The sequence below is a fragment of the Echinops telfairi genome, unplaced genomic scaffold (genome assembly GCF_000313985.2).
Source record: "Echinops telfairi isolate 266 unplaced genomic scaffold, ASM31398v2 ScPeMD7_7420;HRSCAF=8458, whole genome shotgun sequence".
In the NCBI taxonomy this organism is placed as follows: domain Eukaryota; kingdom Metazoa; phylum Chordata; class Mammalia; order Afrosoricida; family Tenrecidae; genus Echinops; species Echinops telfairi.
Genome location: NW_022111320.1, coordinates 24601394 through 24615757, shown reverse-complemented (window position 1 = coordinate 24615757; position 14364 = coordinate 24601394). Strand labels below are relative to the sequence as shown.

At 40.0% G+C, this 14364-nt stretch overlaps 1 protein-coding gene across 3 annotated transcripts in view; it reads right to left on the bottom strand.

Moving 5' to 3' along the window:
- Positions 1-14364, bottom strand: part of UBP1 (upstream binding protein 1) — a 50770-nt gene that overhangs the window by 24404 nt on the left and 12002 nt on the right. For all 3 annotated transcript variants that reach the window (XM_045297436.1, XM_004704054.2, XM_004704055.2), the window contains exon 2: positions 6082-6233. In XM_045297436.1, the coding sequence (XP_045153371.1) occupies positions 6082-6233 (152 nt within the window). The remainder of the gene's footprint in view (positions 1-6081; positions 6234-14364) is intronic.

Sequence of the window (14364 nt, the reverse complement as noted above, 5' to 3'; positions counted from 1 at the left end):
CTCCCTGACCCCTCTCTCTGGATCCCCTCTCCTCCCCCTCTCCTCTTCTGTCCTCTCTCCCTTGTTCCCTTGCCCTCCTTCTCTTCCCCCTCTCTCCACGTGGACCACCAAGCTGGGCTAAGGTGAGCAATGCTACCATGTAATGTGTCTGACTGCATTATTGTAATACCTCTCATGCTCTCGATGACTTTAATACTTATATACCACAACTGTACAATTGTGCTTACTGAACCCGTGGGTAGTAGTAGTGGTGGGGGCTGGCTCCCCCACCCCCCTAACCCCTCCAAATTTAACTTAATACAGAGAGGGGATAAAAAAAAAAGAAGCTTATTCCAAGGGCTCAAGCAGAAAGAAAATGTTTTTAAATTGATGGCAACATATGTACAATTGTGTTTGATACAACTGACGTATGGATTGTTATAAGAGCTATAGGAGACCCAATAAAATGATTACTTAAAAAAATTTAAAACAAAGATAAGAGCTTTGATAACCTTCTGGGACATTTCTACTCTATCCCATGAGTTAGAACTGGCTCCATGGTAATGGGTTTGGTTTTCTGGTTAAAGAAATGCTGCCAGTGAGGGGGAGGTGAATCAAGTACACAGCATCCTAGAAACCCTTTCACTAACTGTCAAAATAAGACAATTTGCCTCCAAAAAATTTTCTTGTGATCCTCACAGTTAAAAATGCTCAGGATTGAAAGCAAGTAAAAGAAAGAAATTCTAATGTTCTCATCTTTTGTATTCTTTTTCCAGGTCAACTTAATAAAGAAACAATTATACTCAATGCAAGTCCAATGTACTTCCACAAATGGCTCTTAAGACTTACCAATCTTGTTTGTATTCTTCTAAAAAAAAAATTCTAACTTATATATCCTAAAATTTTAGGCTTCATGCTTCAAATGTAATTTTTTTAAACGGGGTGGTGGTGGTGTAGACCTCCGTCTGTTTTTCAGCTTTATCACAATTTGAAGACTATTTAGAAGTCCCTAACAACAAATATCTTCAATGGTCAGGGCCACTGAGGTGACCAAATTTAAATAGGCGTAATTTCTATTTGTGGCTCCCACACCCTTTCCGTGTTTTTAAAAATAACATAGCTTCCTGCAATATTAGTCTAGGTTCTGAGTTATAAAGTTCAACTACTAATTAGTAGCATCAAGGAACAATACTCTAGAAGTTGCTAATCCTATTTTTTAGTTTTGTTTTCTAAATTTATCTTTCAGAGTTCCACTTACCCCTCCCTTTTTGGCTTAGAAATGTAACGGCACTACAGATTTTAAAAGTCTGTCTGCAGAGCTCATGTCCCTACCCACCCATGAATAGACACTTTTAAATCTAGTTTCCTTACATGAAATCATGGAAGCCAAGATCTGATAGCTTGGCTTAGTTCAAAACACTTGTCTAAAAACCCACTCACTGCCGTCAAGTTGATTCTAACTCATAGCAAATATACATATGGTTTTCCAAGGGGGTAAATATTTTCGAGAACAGATACCTTCCTTTTTCTCCTGTGGAACTGCTAAGGAGTTTGAACCACCAACCTTCTGGTTAGCAGTTCAATGCTTACCCGACACCACCACCACCGCTCCACAAAGAACTCTGTTTCCTGACATCAAATTGGCTTCACCTCAAGAGGTCTTACGCCATCTGCATAACCATTGGTATGCTTGAATCCATTGTTATGGCTATTATGCCAACCCATCTCATTGAGGATTTCTCATTTTCACTGGCCTTCCACTTTACCAAGCTGAGTACAGTGAATTATTTATTATTTAAATTTTTAAAAATTTCCCCCTAACACTGGGAAGCTTGATTAGATGACCCTTAAAGGGAAACCATGGCCTGAAGTATGGTTCGGACAGAAGGATGACAACACCCACAGTGCTTCCCTGAAAGTACTTATACAGTTTTGTCTCTCGTTGAAATATAAGGCATCCCCCCGAAAATACGCCCCCCCGAAGCTACCATAACTCTGGACTCTGGACCGTAGCAGCAGGTGCACCCCCGCAGCTCACTGTTGGCCGCAGCTCAGCCAGAGCAGACAGGAAGTGCGAGGTCTCTTGTAATAAAACAATAAATGTGTACCGTATTCTTCTTCATGGAAAAATAAGATAGCCCCTGAAAATAAGACCTAGCGCATCTTTGGGAGCAAAAATTAATATAAGACACTCTTATTTTCGGGGAACAGGGTAGTACTTGTGGAAGGGTGAATTAAAGGCATGAGGGATTCTGGGGGTTTCAGTACAAGAATGGTCTGTCTGCTTCTACTAGATGCTTAAGGATTCTGGAGAACGTAGTCCCAAGATCGAAATGCAGTTCACACAAGATGGTGCTGATTCTCATCTAAGTCATCATCGGCTTCTGCTCTGCAGTCCAGGTCTTCTTAAGATAGCTGGGTGAGTTGTTTCAGAAAATCCTGCAACAATCACACTACATGGTTGTCCTGGGAAAAGGTTCCAGTCCTGAGCCACTGCTAGAGAAGGGCACGCCTACATCCAGTACTCCATCTTCTCATATCATCAAGGATTTTTTCTTTCACCGAGAAACTGTTTTAGTCAAATATAGAGGCAGCATTGAAAATTTTTATTAAGAGGCTCTAGGAGGGAAGCCATGACCTAAAGAATAGTGTGATTATAAAAATGGCCAACTACAGTGAATTATTTAACAAGGCTCTTTCTAGCCCAAGCAGATATTGATAGGATTCAATTGTCAGTGCTTATTAACAGGAGTCATTGGGATTGCCCTCATGTTGGGTATAAAACGACCCATCACTGCAGGAGGAGGGAGGATCTCATTACCAGCAAGAGAGATAAGTCAGGTATTTGGCATGTCCTTTGGACCCTACACAGTGAACCTCCATGATCCAGGAGACAGCTTGGACAGAGAAACAGCAGCAGCAGCAGCAGCAGAGCCAGGAGACAAAGCATGAGACATGTGAAATTCCCAGAGTTAAGGAAAAATGAATGCTTTGGGGCAGAAGGCTAGCCTGTGGAGTGGGATGCCTTGAGGCACTTAAGTTGGGTGCTAGGTTTGTTGACCATAGAGCTGGAACTGAAAAGAGTGCCTTCAAGTAAAAACTTAATAGTGGCCTGCATGCCCTAAGGCATTTTCTAGAAGCCCTAAAATAGAAACATTGCACAAGAAGGGCAAAGGCCATGCCAAGAGGCTGAGGGCCAGAGAGAGGCCTGAGTGTGGGCACTGCAGAGAAGCAATTGTCCTGACTAAACAGCATCCTGAGCATTTCTCACTTTGAACTGTAACCTGTTAACTTCTTTAATAAACCTATAATCATGAGCCTTGTCTGTGAGTTCTGAGACTACTGCAATCCAGCAAAAAACCACTTGATAAACTCAACTTACCTGTCATTTTTTTGTACTGTGGTGGCTTGTATATGCTAAAGTTTACATCATTGTTAGTCCAAATACTAACAGGTTCATCCAAAGTGAACAGGTTTCAGCCTAGACAGCATTGAGTTTATGTTGATGGTAGAATAATTTGGAAAAGGATATCAATAGTGGCTGTACAGCTCAAAGACTGAATCAATGTAAAAAAAAAGGTGCTGAAAAACTTGGACAGGGTTCTCTAGAGAGATAAAACCAAATTGCTGATAATTTAATAGATTTCTTTATAAAGATAATTAGATATATAACAAGAAATGAACTGTTCAATCATATACAGATAAATATATAATGCAAGAAATAAACAGATTATAAAGCACTACAAATGGCTCAATACAACTCACTCCCGTGAGAGAGTTGTGAGAGACTAGCAGCCCTTCAAGTCTAGTCTGCTGCCAGATCTTCCTCTATTTATAGAGAGAGCTAGGCTATGTCAGCACAGCAGCCAATCACAAGGCAGGTCACCAACTGCCAGCCAGGTCACCAACTGCCAGTCCCCAGCTCCAGAGATGTCTTAAAGGGACCTCAACTCACAGCGACACAGTCCACAGGCTAGGCGTCCCACAGGCAGTGTAGCCTTTAAATTGAGGCACAGAAGAAGCAAGGCAGCCGCACACTGGTCCGATGATCAAAGAGCGAGAGACAAGAAAGGCGAGGCTCACCAAGCCATCTATCTCTCCGCCCCTCAGTCAATCCCACCTGCGTTTATCAGCCAGGCTGGCACAATAAACTATCTCACGAGTATAATTAAAAAAAAAAAAAAAAACCTTTCCTAAAAAATAATGATGGCAATGTATGTACAAATATGCTTGATACAATTGATGTATGGATTGTTATGAGATCTGTAAGAGGCCCAATAAAATGATCTTTTACTAAAAAAAAAAAAAGACTAAATTATACAAGTGGAAGTTGTGGAAATAGAGAATGCTCTGTTGTGTATATTATTGCTACAGTTAGGGAAAAAACATGAATGACTACAAGGAAGAATAAAGTGTCCTAGAATTAAATATGATGAAAATTGTACAACTCTTCTTGGTATGATTAATTATTGAATTGTATGACATGGATAAAGTGCAAATAAAACTTTAAAAAGAAAAAGTGAACAGGTTTCGGGGAGCTTCCAGAATAAGACTATGAAGAAAGATGAGATTGTCCACACTTCAAATGAATTAGCCACTGAAAAAGCTATGAATAACATCCAAACATTGTCAGTTATTGGAAAACTTCATAAACAGAAGCAGAACACTGTCAGAGTTAGTGCTGGAATGGAAGTCACTCAAAATGTGGATGAGGCAGAGAACCAACCACACCTGGTTTGCTGATGGGGCACAACTCAAGCTGAGAATAAACAGCTGCAAACATCCTTTAATAATGTTAATAAGCTGAAGTGGACTGGTATTGGCCATTTTATGACACAATCAAGAGGTACAGTGTTGCATTTGTTCAAAAAGACATTTCAAGAGCAATCTTAAAGTACAATGCTGTTGGTAAGATGTTAATATGTACCCGCATACAAGGAAATCATATCAATACAACTATTCATTTCTATGTACCCACCCTCTGGTTTGTGATGCAGAAATTAATGAATCTACCAACATCTCCAGTCTGAAATTCATCAAACATACAATCAAGATGCGTTGACAATTATTGGCGATTGGGATGGAAAAGTTGGAAACAATGAGGAAAAGTATTCGAAAAATCCAAAGTAACTAGTCCCACAGAAAATAGATAAAAAATGTTGATTAACTCCATCTTCGTGGGATGCAAATGAAGTCCATTTTCTGCTTTATATCTCTTCCTTCTCATATTTTTAAATTTTTCTACAATAAACATGTACTATTTTTATAACACAAATTTTGAGAGACGTAAACGTTTTCAATACATGTATCTAACAAATTAATTTGTGCATATCAAAGTATTTTAGTTTATATTTGCTGGGTCACATTGGCTTGTATCCAAACCGTTAAGAGCACCTAAAAAAGAATCCCTTAATCTATAATTAACTTTACCCTATTATACACTCCCATGTATATTATTGCCAAAACCTAGCACTATGACAAAGCATAAGACAATTAAAACCAAACTCACTGCCATCGAGTCACTTCTGACTCATAGCAACCCTGTAAGACAGGGCAGAGCTGCCCCTGTCAGTTCCCATGACTGTGATTCTGTATGGGAGTAGAGAGTCCCATCTTTCCTTATGGAACACCTGGTGGCTTCAGTCTGCTGGACCGGGTGGTTAGCATCCCCATGTACAACCACTATGCTCCCAAGGATCTTATAGACAATCATGAGCAGATAAAATTTGAAGCAGTATAGTCATAGAATGCATCTTGATGTTTTTATTTTCAGCAAAACATGTTTCCTCTCTCAGTTGAACTTCTGGTTCTTCCTTGGGTTCCATTCTTGAAACCACTGATAGCCTTTTCTACTAGCTCCCCACTTTTCCGAAAAGCCCTGTAGAATGCACACCAGACTCTCCTTATATAAAACAGTTTCCTCAAACTAGTCATTCTTCTGGCTGTCGGTAAAACTCCCATAATTTTCATTAACCAGTTATAAAACAAAGATGGGGGGGAGAATCTTGAATTTTTATCAGTAATCTAGTCTAGAATGCCAAAAACATTTACTTTCAAATTTGTAAATTCTTATATGTCAAAATAAGGTCTCGTTATACGTACCTTGGTTCAAGTACGTGAGTGTTTCATCGTGCAGTTTTACTGCTGGTGACGTGGCTGCGCACATCACATACTGAAAGGGTGGGTGTTTCGTCTCATCGTCCAGCGGGAGGCTGGAATCTTCCTGCTTGAAGATGGGTAATGCCAACACATCGCTGGGGAAACAAAGCACAACCTTACTTTGGGTATTGATACATATTAACATATAAAACCATTTATGCTTAATGGTTTTCTTTTTAAAGTTGTCATCAAGTATGATATAATGAACAAAAGAATTGTTAATGCTTATCTGTTTAATCTAAAGGATGGTAATACTAATATCCTGTATTTCATTGAAAGAGAGATGGCAGGAGAGATACCTGTAACGTGAAACATAAATTCAGATATAACATAATAAATAAAGGCCAAGTCCACAATATATGACTCCTCCTCCTCCTCCTCCTCCTCACTGTCATCAAGGTAACACTGGCTCTGTCAGGGTGCAGTATAGCACCTATGAAATATACAACTTTCCTCTTGTTCTTTAATGCTTCCTACCCCCCACGATCATGACCCCAATTCTACCTTACAAGTCTGGCTAGACCAGAGCATGTACACTGGCACAGGCAAGAGCTGGAAACGGAATGTAGGGCACACAAACAACCCCTCAGGACCAGTAATGATAACAGCAATACCAGAAGGGGAAGGGAAAGGTGGGGGGGAGAAAGGGGTAACTGATCACAATGATCTACGTACATAAAAGTGGGTGAAGGGCGTTATCAGTGAGTATGACATGAAAAATAATAATTTATAAATTATCAAGGGCTTGTGAGGTAGGGGGAAAGGAGGGTGGGGGAGTTAGGGAGGTAAAACAATGAGGAGCTGATACCAAGGGCTCAAGTAGAAAGAAAATGTTTTGAAAATGATGATGGCAACAAATGTACAAATGTGATTGACACAATGGGTGTATGGATTGTGATAAGAGCTGTGCGAGCCCCCAATAATTTGTTTTTTAAGTTAATACTGGCTCATAGCAACCCTCTCAGGCAGGGAAGAACTACCCCTATGAGTTTTTGAGACTGTGTTTACGGAAGTAGAAAGCTCCATCAGTCTCCAGAGGAGCAGATGGTGGTTTCAAACTGATGATTGCAGCCCAACACATAACCACTATGTCACCAAAGCTCCTCACAATATATACAGTATCTTATTATTGTTTAAGGAGCCATGTGGCATAGGTAGGTTATACGTTGGGTGCCAGCCACAAGGTCAGCAGTTCAAAACTACCAGCCGCTCCACAGAAGAAAGATGAAGCTTTCTACTCCCTTAAAGATTTACAGTCTCAGAAACTCACAGGGGCAGTTCTATTCTTTCCTTTAGGGTCACTATAAATGGGAAGCAATTCAATGGCACTGAATTTTAGTTTTTAAATTATTTTTGGAAAGTCAAAAGTGCGTTATCTACCAGTTTTTAAAGGTGGGAACTATTATTGTTGTCACAAGTATTTCACACTGGACTATAGATTTACAAGGAGGCACATGACAAAAATGGCGGCGCATAAGTTTTAAAAAGTTCTCTGTTCAGCCTGGCAGGTACTGAGAGCAGTAGCTTGATACTTTGTCTAAAACCAAGGCTGCTGCTGAGAAGTAAACAGTAGTATAAGTAGGTACTACTTTTTCCCCACAAGAATAACTTGGAGCACAGACTGGGAAGGGCTTAAAGGTGGGCTTACTAGGGCGCTATCATTTCCATTAATTAAGGTGGTAGTTATATGTGTTTGGGTATTTGTGGGCTGCCAAGATCATAACACCATACAGGGTTAAAAAAACCCTTCCTCTTTCTCCTGAAGAGCAGCTGGTAGTTTCAAACTGCTGACCTTTTGGTTAGTAAAGCCACCACTATGCCTCCAGGGCCCCTGTAGTACCATAGCTTGTAGCAAAATTCCGATCAGACAAGGGGACATAGTAAATGCAATAGCTTCCACATGCAACACATTCATCTCATGTGTCATGTGTGCAAAAGAATCATGCTGCCAGGTGCATAATGGTACAGAACATATGTAATCTATAATACTTATGTCTTAATCATCAGAATAAATGCCTGTTACTGGCTTATGTATATACTGCACTGCTACCTGAAAAGCTCACGATATAGCAGTATGATTCAACCCATAGGCAGTAGCATTCAAACCCCTCACCTTGCCAAGCTCTTTTAATTTTTAAATATTACAGTGACGTGCTTCATGGCTCCAAACACAACCCTAATGCTCATGATAGCAACAGCAGGAAGCAAAGGCGAGGTATCGATTTATGTATGAAACACAAGGTTATCAAACAACACGTGATGGAAATCAGTGTGCTCACAATTGGGCATGTCATACTCAACATCACAAGGAGCCTCAAAAACAAAAGGAAGACAGACTCTCGTTGCTGTTACAAGATCAGCTCCACTAAAAGCCACAAAGCTCACGAAAATGCAAGAGGGTACAGAGAAATTACTAACAGAATGAACTGAGGACCAAGCTCAAAAGTGAACCACTCAGCACCTTGAAGATGACTAAGGAACGAGGGGAAAAGCAGGACCAGACGACAACATGATGTTTGCACAATATCTAAATCACCTAAAGTGATTTACATTAAAAATGTAATGTTCCTGAATAAAAAGCTACTACAGTCTTGATCCTGTGATACATCAAACTTGTGTCTTCAAAATACTTTAAATATTTTATAAGACAAAATGTAAAGCTCTAAAAGGTGGCAAAATTTAACAGGATAAAATTTAGCAGCAAAGAATTAGGATAATATAGAACACTTAAGCCCAGGCCACAAAACAATTAAGTATTCAGTTATTAATTGAAAGGTCAGTGATTTTAAACCCATCAATGATCCTGCAGGAGAAAAAAGTTGGCAATCAAAAAAAAAAAGTTGGCAATCTGTTTCTACAAACATTACAGGCTAACTCGGGGTGCAGTACAGCACCCACAAAATATCCAACTTTCCTTTAGTTCTTTAATGCTGCCCCGCCCATCATGATCCCAATTCTACCTTACATATCTGTCTAGAGCAGAGTATGTACACAGATATAGATAAGAGCTTGCAACACATGGAATCCAGGACAGATAAACCCCTCAGGACTAATAATGAGAGTATCGATAACAGGAAGGTAGGGGGAAGGTGAGGGGAGAAAGGGGGAACCAATAACAATGACCAACATATACCACCACCACCACGGGGTGGCGGGGGGTGTGGACAAATAACAAAAGTGGGTGAAGGGAGACACCAATCGGTGTAAGACATGGAAAAATAATAATTTATAAGTTATTAAGGGAACATGAGGGACGGAGGGCAGAAAAAAAATGAGCTGATACCAAGGGCTCAAGTAGAAAAACAATGTTGTGAAAATGATGGCAACATATGTACAAATGTGCTTGACACAATGGATGGATGTATGGATTGTGGAAAGAGCTGTGAGAACCTCCAATAAAATGATTTTTAAAAAAAGGTTTTAGGCTACATGGATTGTTATAAGTGCTGTTAAGAGCCCCCAATAAAATGATTTATTAAAATTAAAAAATTTAAGGCTAGCCAATACTACAGAGCAAGTTTACTTATGCTATAATGTCAGTATGAGTTGGAACCAACTGAGCAGCGCCATCCTCCCAATCACTGCTGTATTTGAGCCCATTGCAGTCACTGTTTCAACACAGCTATGCCACAGGAGAAAGATGAAGCTCTATGCTACCATAGAGATTTAGTCTTGGAAACCTTACATAGAGTATGCTATGAGTTGGAGTTGACCTTAAGGCAGTAGGTTATGACTTGAAACTTGCTCTTTAACAGAGTTGCTAACGCACATGGAAGAAATAATGAAGTAAAAGCTGAACAAAAGTTTTCAAAGGGTAACTTGAAAAGCCAAAGTATTATAATAAAACATGCAAGGACCTGAATTTAAAAATTCAAAATTGAAGAACAATGTTACTTGACATTTCACAAGTTGAAAGAACTGGAGGAAAAAATTCAAGGTCTAAATTGCACTACTGAAGGGGTCCATGGGCAAAATATTGAATGATACTGGAAAATTGTAGGAATACACTAAGTCACTGTATCAAAAAGAATTGATGTTCAACCATTTCAAAAGATAGCTTCCAAAACAAGCAAACAAGCAAATAAATAAAAGATAACTTCCAGGAACTGATACTGTTAAAAGGAAGACATCTAACCTGCACTGTGGGAAACAAAGATTTATCCCAAGTCGTCTACCCCAAATATATGTTAGACTTAGGACACTGCTTGCAGCCAATGGTAAATGATTGTCAAGTTACCTCCCTGAAGGCAGTCAGTTGCCAGACGACTGTCTGGTCCCACCACAGGTAGGGTCTGCTCCCTGCTGTTAAGGACAATGGGCTACTCCCTAAAGGCTTGTGACCATTAGTCTGGTCCTTGGAGGTGGGATTTACACCCTACTGATAATGGTTTCTATGGGGATCAAGAGAACAGGTCAATGGAGCTCAGTGAGATCCAAAGTTAGGCTGCCATCCTGTATCTAGGATCCGCCCATCTTGTCACATGTATACTCCCAATCCCTCCTCTCCCTATTGCGTGTGTATCTCTAGACTGTCCCGCTCTCATTGCTGTATTACCTATGTACAACCCCTTCCTGTAACGTATGTCTACCTGTAATTAGGGGGCTTGCATGCCCCCCCAAAGGTATATAAGCCTGGGTTAACAATAAAGATTCCCCCTTGGCCTCTCTCCACTCCCCCATCCTCTCTCTGTTGGTCCTCGCTCCAGTTCCCTTTCCCCTTGTCCTCCTCCTTCCCCTCCCCCTATCTCCACGTAGACCACTAAGCAGGACTGAGGTGAGCATGCTACCATGAAATGTGTCTGACTCCATTATTTCGATCTCTTATTTCTCATGCTCTCTAGGACTTTATTATAATTTCTACATCTCAACCGTACAACTGTGCCTATCGAACCCGCAATTAGTTGTAAGGGGCGGTCTTTCCTCCCCCCCACTGCACTGAAAACACTGCTGAAACATGGCTCCGAGAACTCAGAGAATACCAGTTGAAATGTCTCAACAAACAGATGCAAAAGCTACAAGTGCTTACTCACGTAGGCCAAGACATTTGGAAGACAGCCACCTAAGCCAACCTACCAGAAAAGATCCATATTTGTGCCTATCCCAAAGAAAGGTGATGGCAAAAATTACCCAGAAGTATCATTCATATCACACGCAATAAAATCTTGTTAAAGATATGCAGTGCAATCAGATAAACAAATAACCTTAACCTTTTTAATAACACGAAAATTTTATCTTTTCTAACACCCTTGAAAGATGTCTCCATTTATGTGTATATGGCATCTGACAGCAAATTCTGACCCACTGTCAATTATCTTGCTTAACCAGCTTGGCTTTTGCCCCAGGCCACTTTTAAAAATATATTCCTTTCAGCCATTATAGCTAACAATAACAAAAGTAACCAAAGAATTTTTTTAACTTACTTCCCATGCCCCTCCCTTTTCTTACAAACCACAAGGGGTTCCAAGAGTCTAGAGCAATTGAAAATGAATCCAACACTTCCAATAACTATTGCTCTGTCTCCCACAGCACCCAACATTGCACTGGGTTCTATACTTCATTGTGGTGGTCACACAGAACTCATAGACAACGCTCAGGATTATGGGTCTTACTCTGGAACAGGGTACAATTAGGTGAGAAATGCTCAGGATACAGTTGTTCAGTCAGGACATATTACAAAGTTTTTTTTAAGGCTGCTAATAAATGCCCAAAGGGCACGTCACGCTCCTGTATGTTCTGGTGGCTAGAGGGCAAGGATACTCACACCCAAATTTAGGTCTAGTACCCAGGCAAAAATGATAAAAAATAAGGAAGCCTTTGCACAACTTTTTAGTGCCAGTCAGCTGCTCCAGGTGGCCCAGGGAATCTTTACTTCGAATTTCAAGGCAGGTCTGTCTTCCCAGACAGGTAGATAACCCAGCGTTCTGAGAAGCATAAGCAAAAGCAAAAGCAGAAGCCCAAAGCTTCAAATATTTCCAAGTAATTTTCTAATACTAGTACTCAAAACCACCAGGCACACGAGAACAAAAAGATTTCACTAGCAAAACCTACAGCAAAAACAACAGATGGCCAGATTTTATCTGTTGGCGTTTAGTGCTTTTCTGTCTAAATTGCAGAAGATTAGGGGCCTGGAAACTACCCAAACACCTAGCCCAATACTATCAACGACTCATTCTCGGCTGTTTTACCCAGTCACGGTGTGCAAAAAAATCTGACATCTTGTCAGTTGGACCCTTGCTAGGTTACTCCCAAACGGAACCACTGGCAGGAAATGAAGAAGGAGTGGCAAAGGAAAAAGTCAGAGACAAGCAAGTGCAAAGCCGCCTGTTGGAAGTTTCACAGCAGCTAACCCCAAACCATGTGACTTCCTTGTCACCAGGCAGTACACTGTCATCAGCCAAGCCCTCCCAGCAGCTATGCACTCAAACACCTCATAAAGTCTCTACTTGAAACTTCTAAGGGGTTTATTTTTTCCTGATTGGACACAAACTGATAGAGACCTCAAAGATTTCCGTTTAATTATCAGACCAATACTATATTTAAAAAAAATATGTTTACTGTTTTGCAAAGTAAAACACGTCTGTAAAAACCTACAAATAACAGGAAATATGAGAGCTATACTGACAACGAATGGCGCTTCTATCGCAGGAATACACAATTGCCAAAATTAAGAACTCAGACAAGTTTACTAGCATAGCAGCTCAAGCATATTTGAAGAGTAAATGGAGACAATGGAACATAGGTAAGGAGTTCTTTTCCAGGCGGCAGCAATAGGGCAAAATGCTCTGAAATCAATTGAGAGGTTAAGAAAGGACAGAGCCAGGTGAGGAAAGAAAAGCTGTCTTTCTCCTGCAGAGCAGCTGATGGTTTCTAACTGCGAACTCTAGTTAACAGCCCAACTCGTCACCACTACACCACCACCTTAAATACCACGTAATAAGGCCATTAAAATAGTATTTTCCAACCATATATCTACTGAGGCTGGAAAAAAAGAATCCCATCATTTTTTCATTCTATTTTTCGACAAACTTTTTGAAGCTCTCTTGTACCTTCAGTCAAAACAACAGCAATTGCAGATCCAAGAAATCATCTATCTTTCTACTAAGCCTGACATTAAAAACTTATAAAAATAATTTTAAATGCCATTCTTATGAGTTCTAAACCAGTGTTCATACAAAACAATTTTTCACCTGTTTTATCTGTCCCAAAGAAAGCAAAATTAACATTACAGAACTTTTAAATGCAACTCATAAGCAGGTAGTATTCCCAGCAAGAGAAAATGTTGAAATATGTCCTGGCGTGTTTTGAGAATGACGAGGGCAATGAATGTACAAATGTGCTTTGCACAATTGATGTATGGATGGATGGTGATAAGAGTTGTATGAGCCCCTAATAAAATGATTTAAATAAAAATTTTTTAAAAAAGAAGAAATATGTCCTGGCAAACCTACCAGGTCCACTGTAGAGAAGCATACTGAATAGTATGAGATCATATCAAAACAATGCCAAGTCTCAAACAGCCCTAAATGAAGGATATAAACTGTACTCAATCTTACCTTTAAGTGAGGGAAAACACCCTAGTCTTAAGAATTAAGACAAAATAAAGACCTATGAATATAGATTAAGATGTATGACCACTCTGATCACGGATACAATAGAAGGTCTTGGTTAGAATGTGAGAAAAATGCAGAATAAAACTCAAAAAGCCCCAAGACTATGTCCCTGACACAACCTTGTATAACTTGAAACTGAAGCCACTCCCAGAGGTCAGCTTTCAGCCAATAAGAGATTGCCCTATAAAATAAACTTTTGCCCCAAAGCAGAGCTGTAAAGACTAAGCAGGGTAGGGAAACTAGAGGAATCCAAATAGGGAACTTCACAGGGTGAAAACACAGGGACAGTGCTGACACATTGAGGGGATAGCAAGCATGGACACAAAACAAATTTGCATAAACTGTTGAGTGGTATAAAGAGCGACGATGTGAACTCAACCCAGGGTGGTAAGCTATGGTGGTGATGTAAAGCTGCTGGGTTCTGTACATATTCTAAAATAGAATCATCAGGATTTCCTGATGAATTAGATGTAAAATAAACAAGGATTAAATGTTTTCACCCTCTTCCCAGAATAAGGAGACACAAAACTTCCATCTATGGGAGAGTGTCATACTATCTATCTTGGGGACGTATTTATCATTTCTCAAATTTAGTCACAGTCCTATTTTAATATCC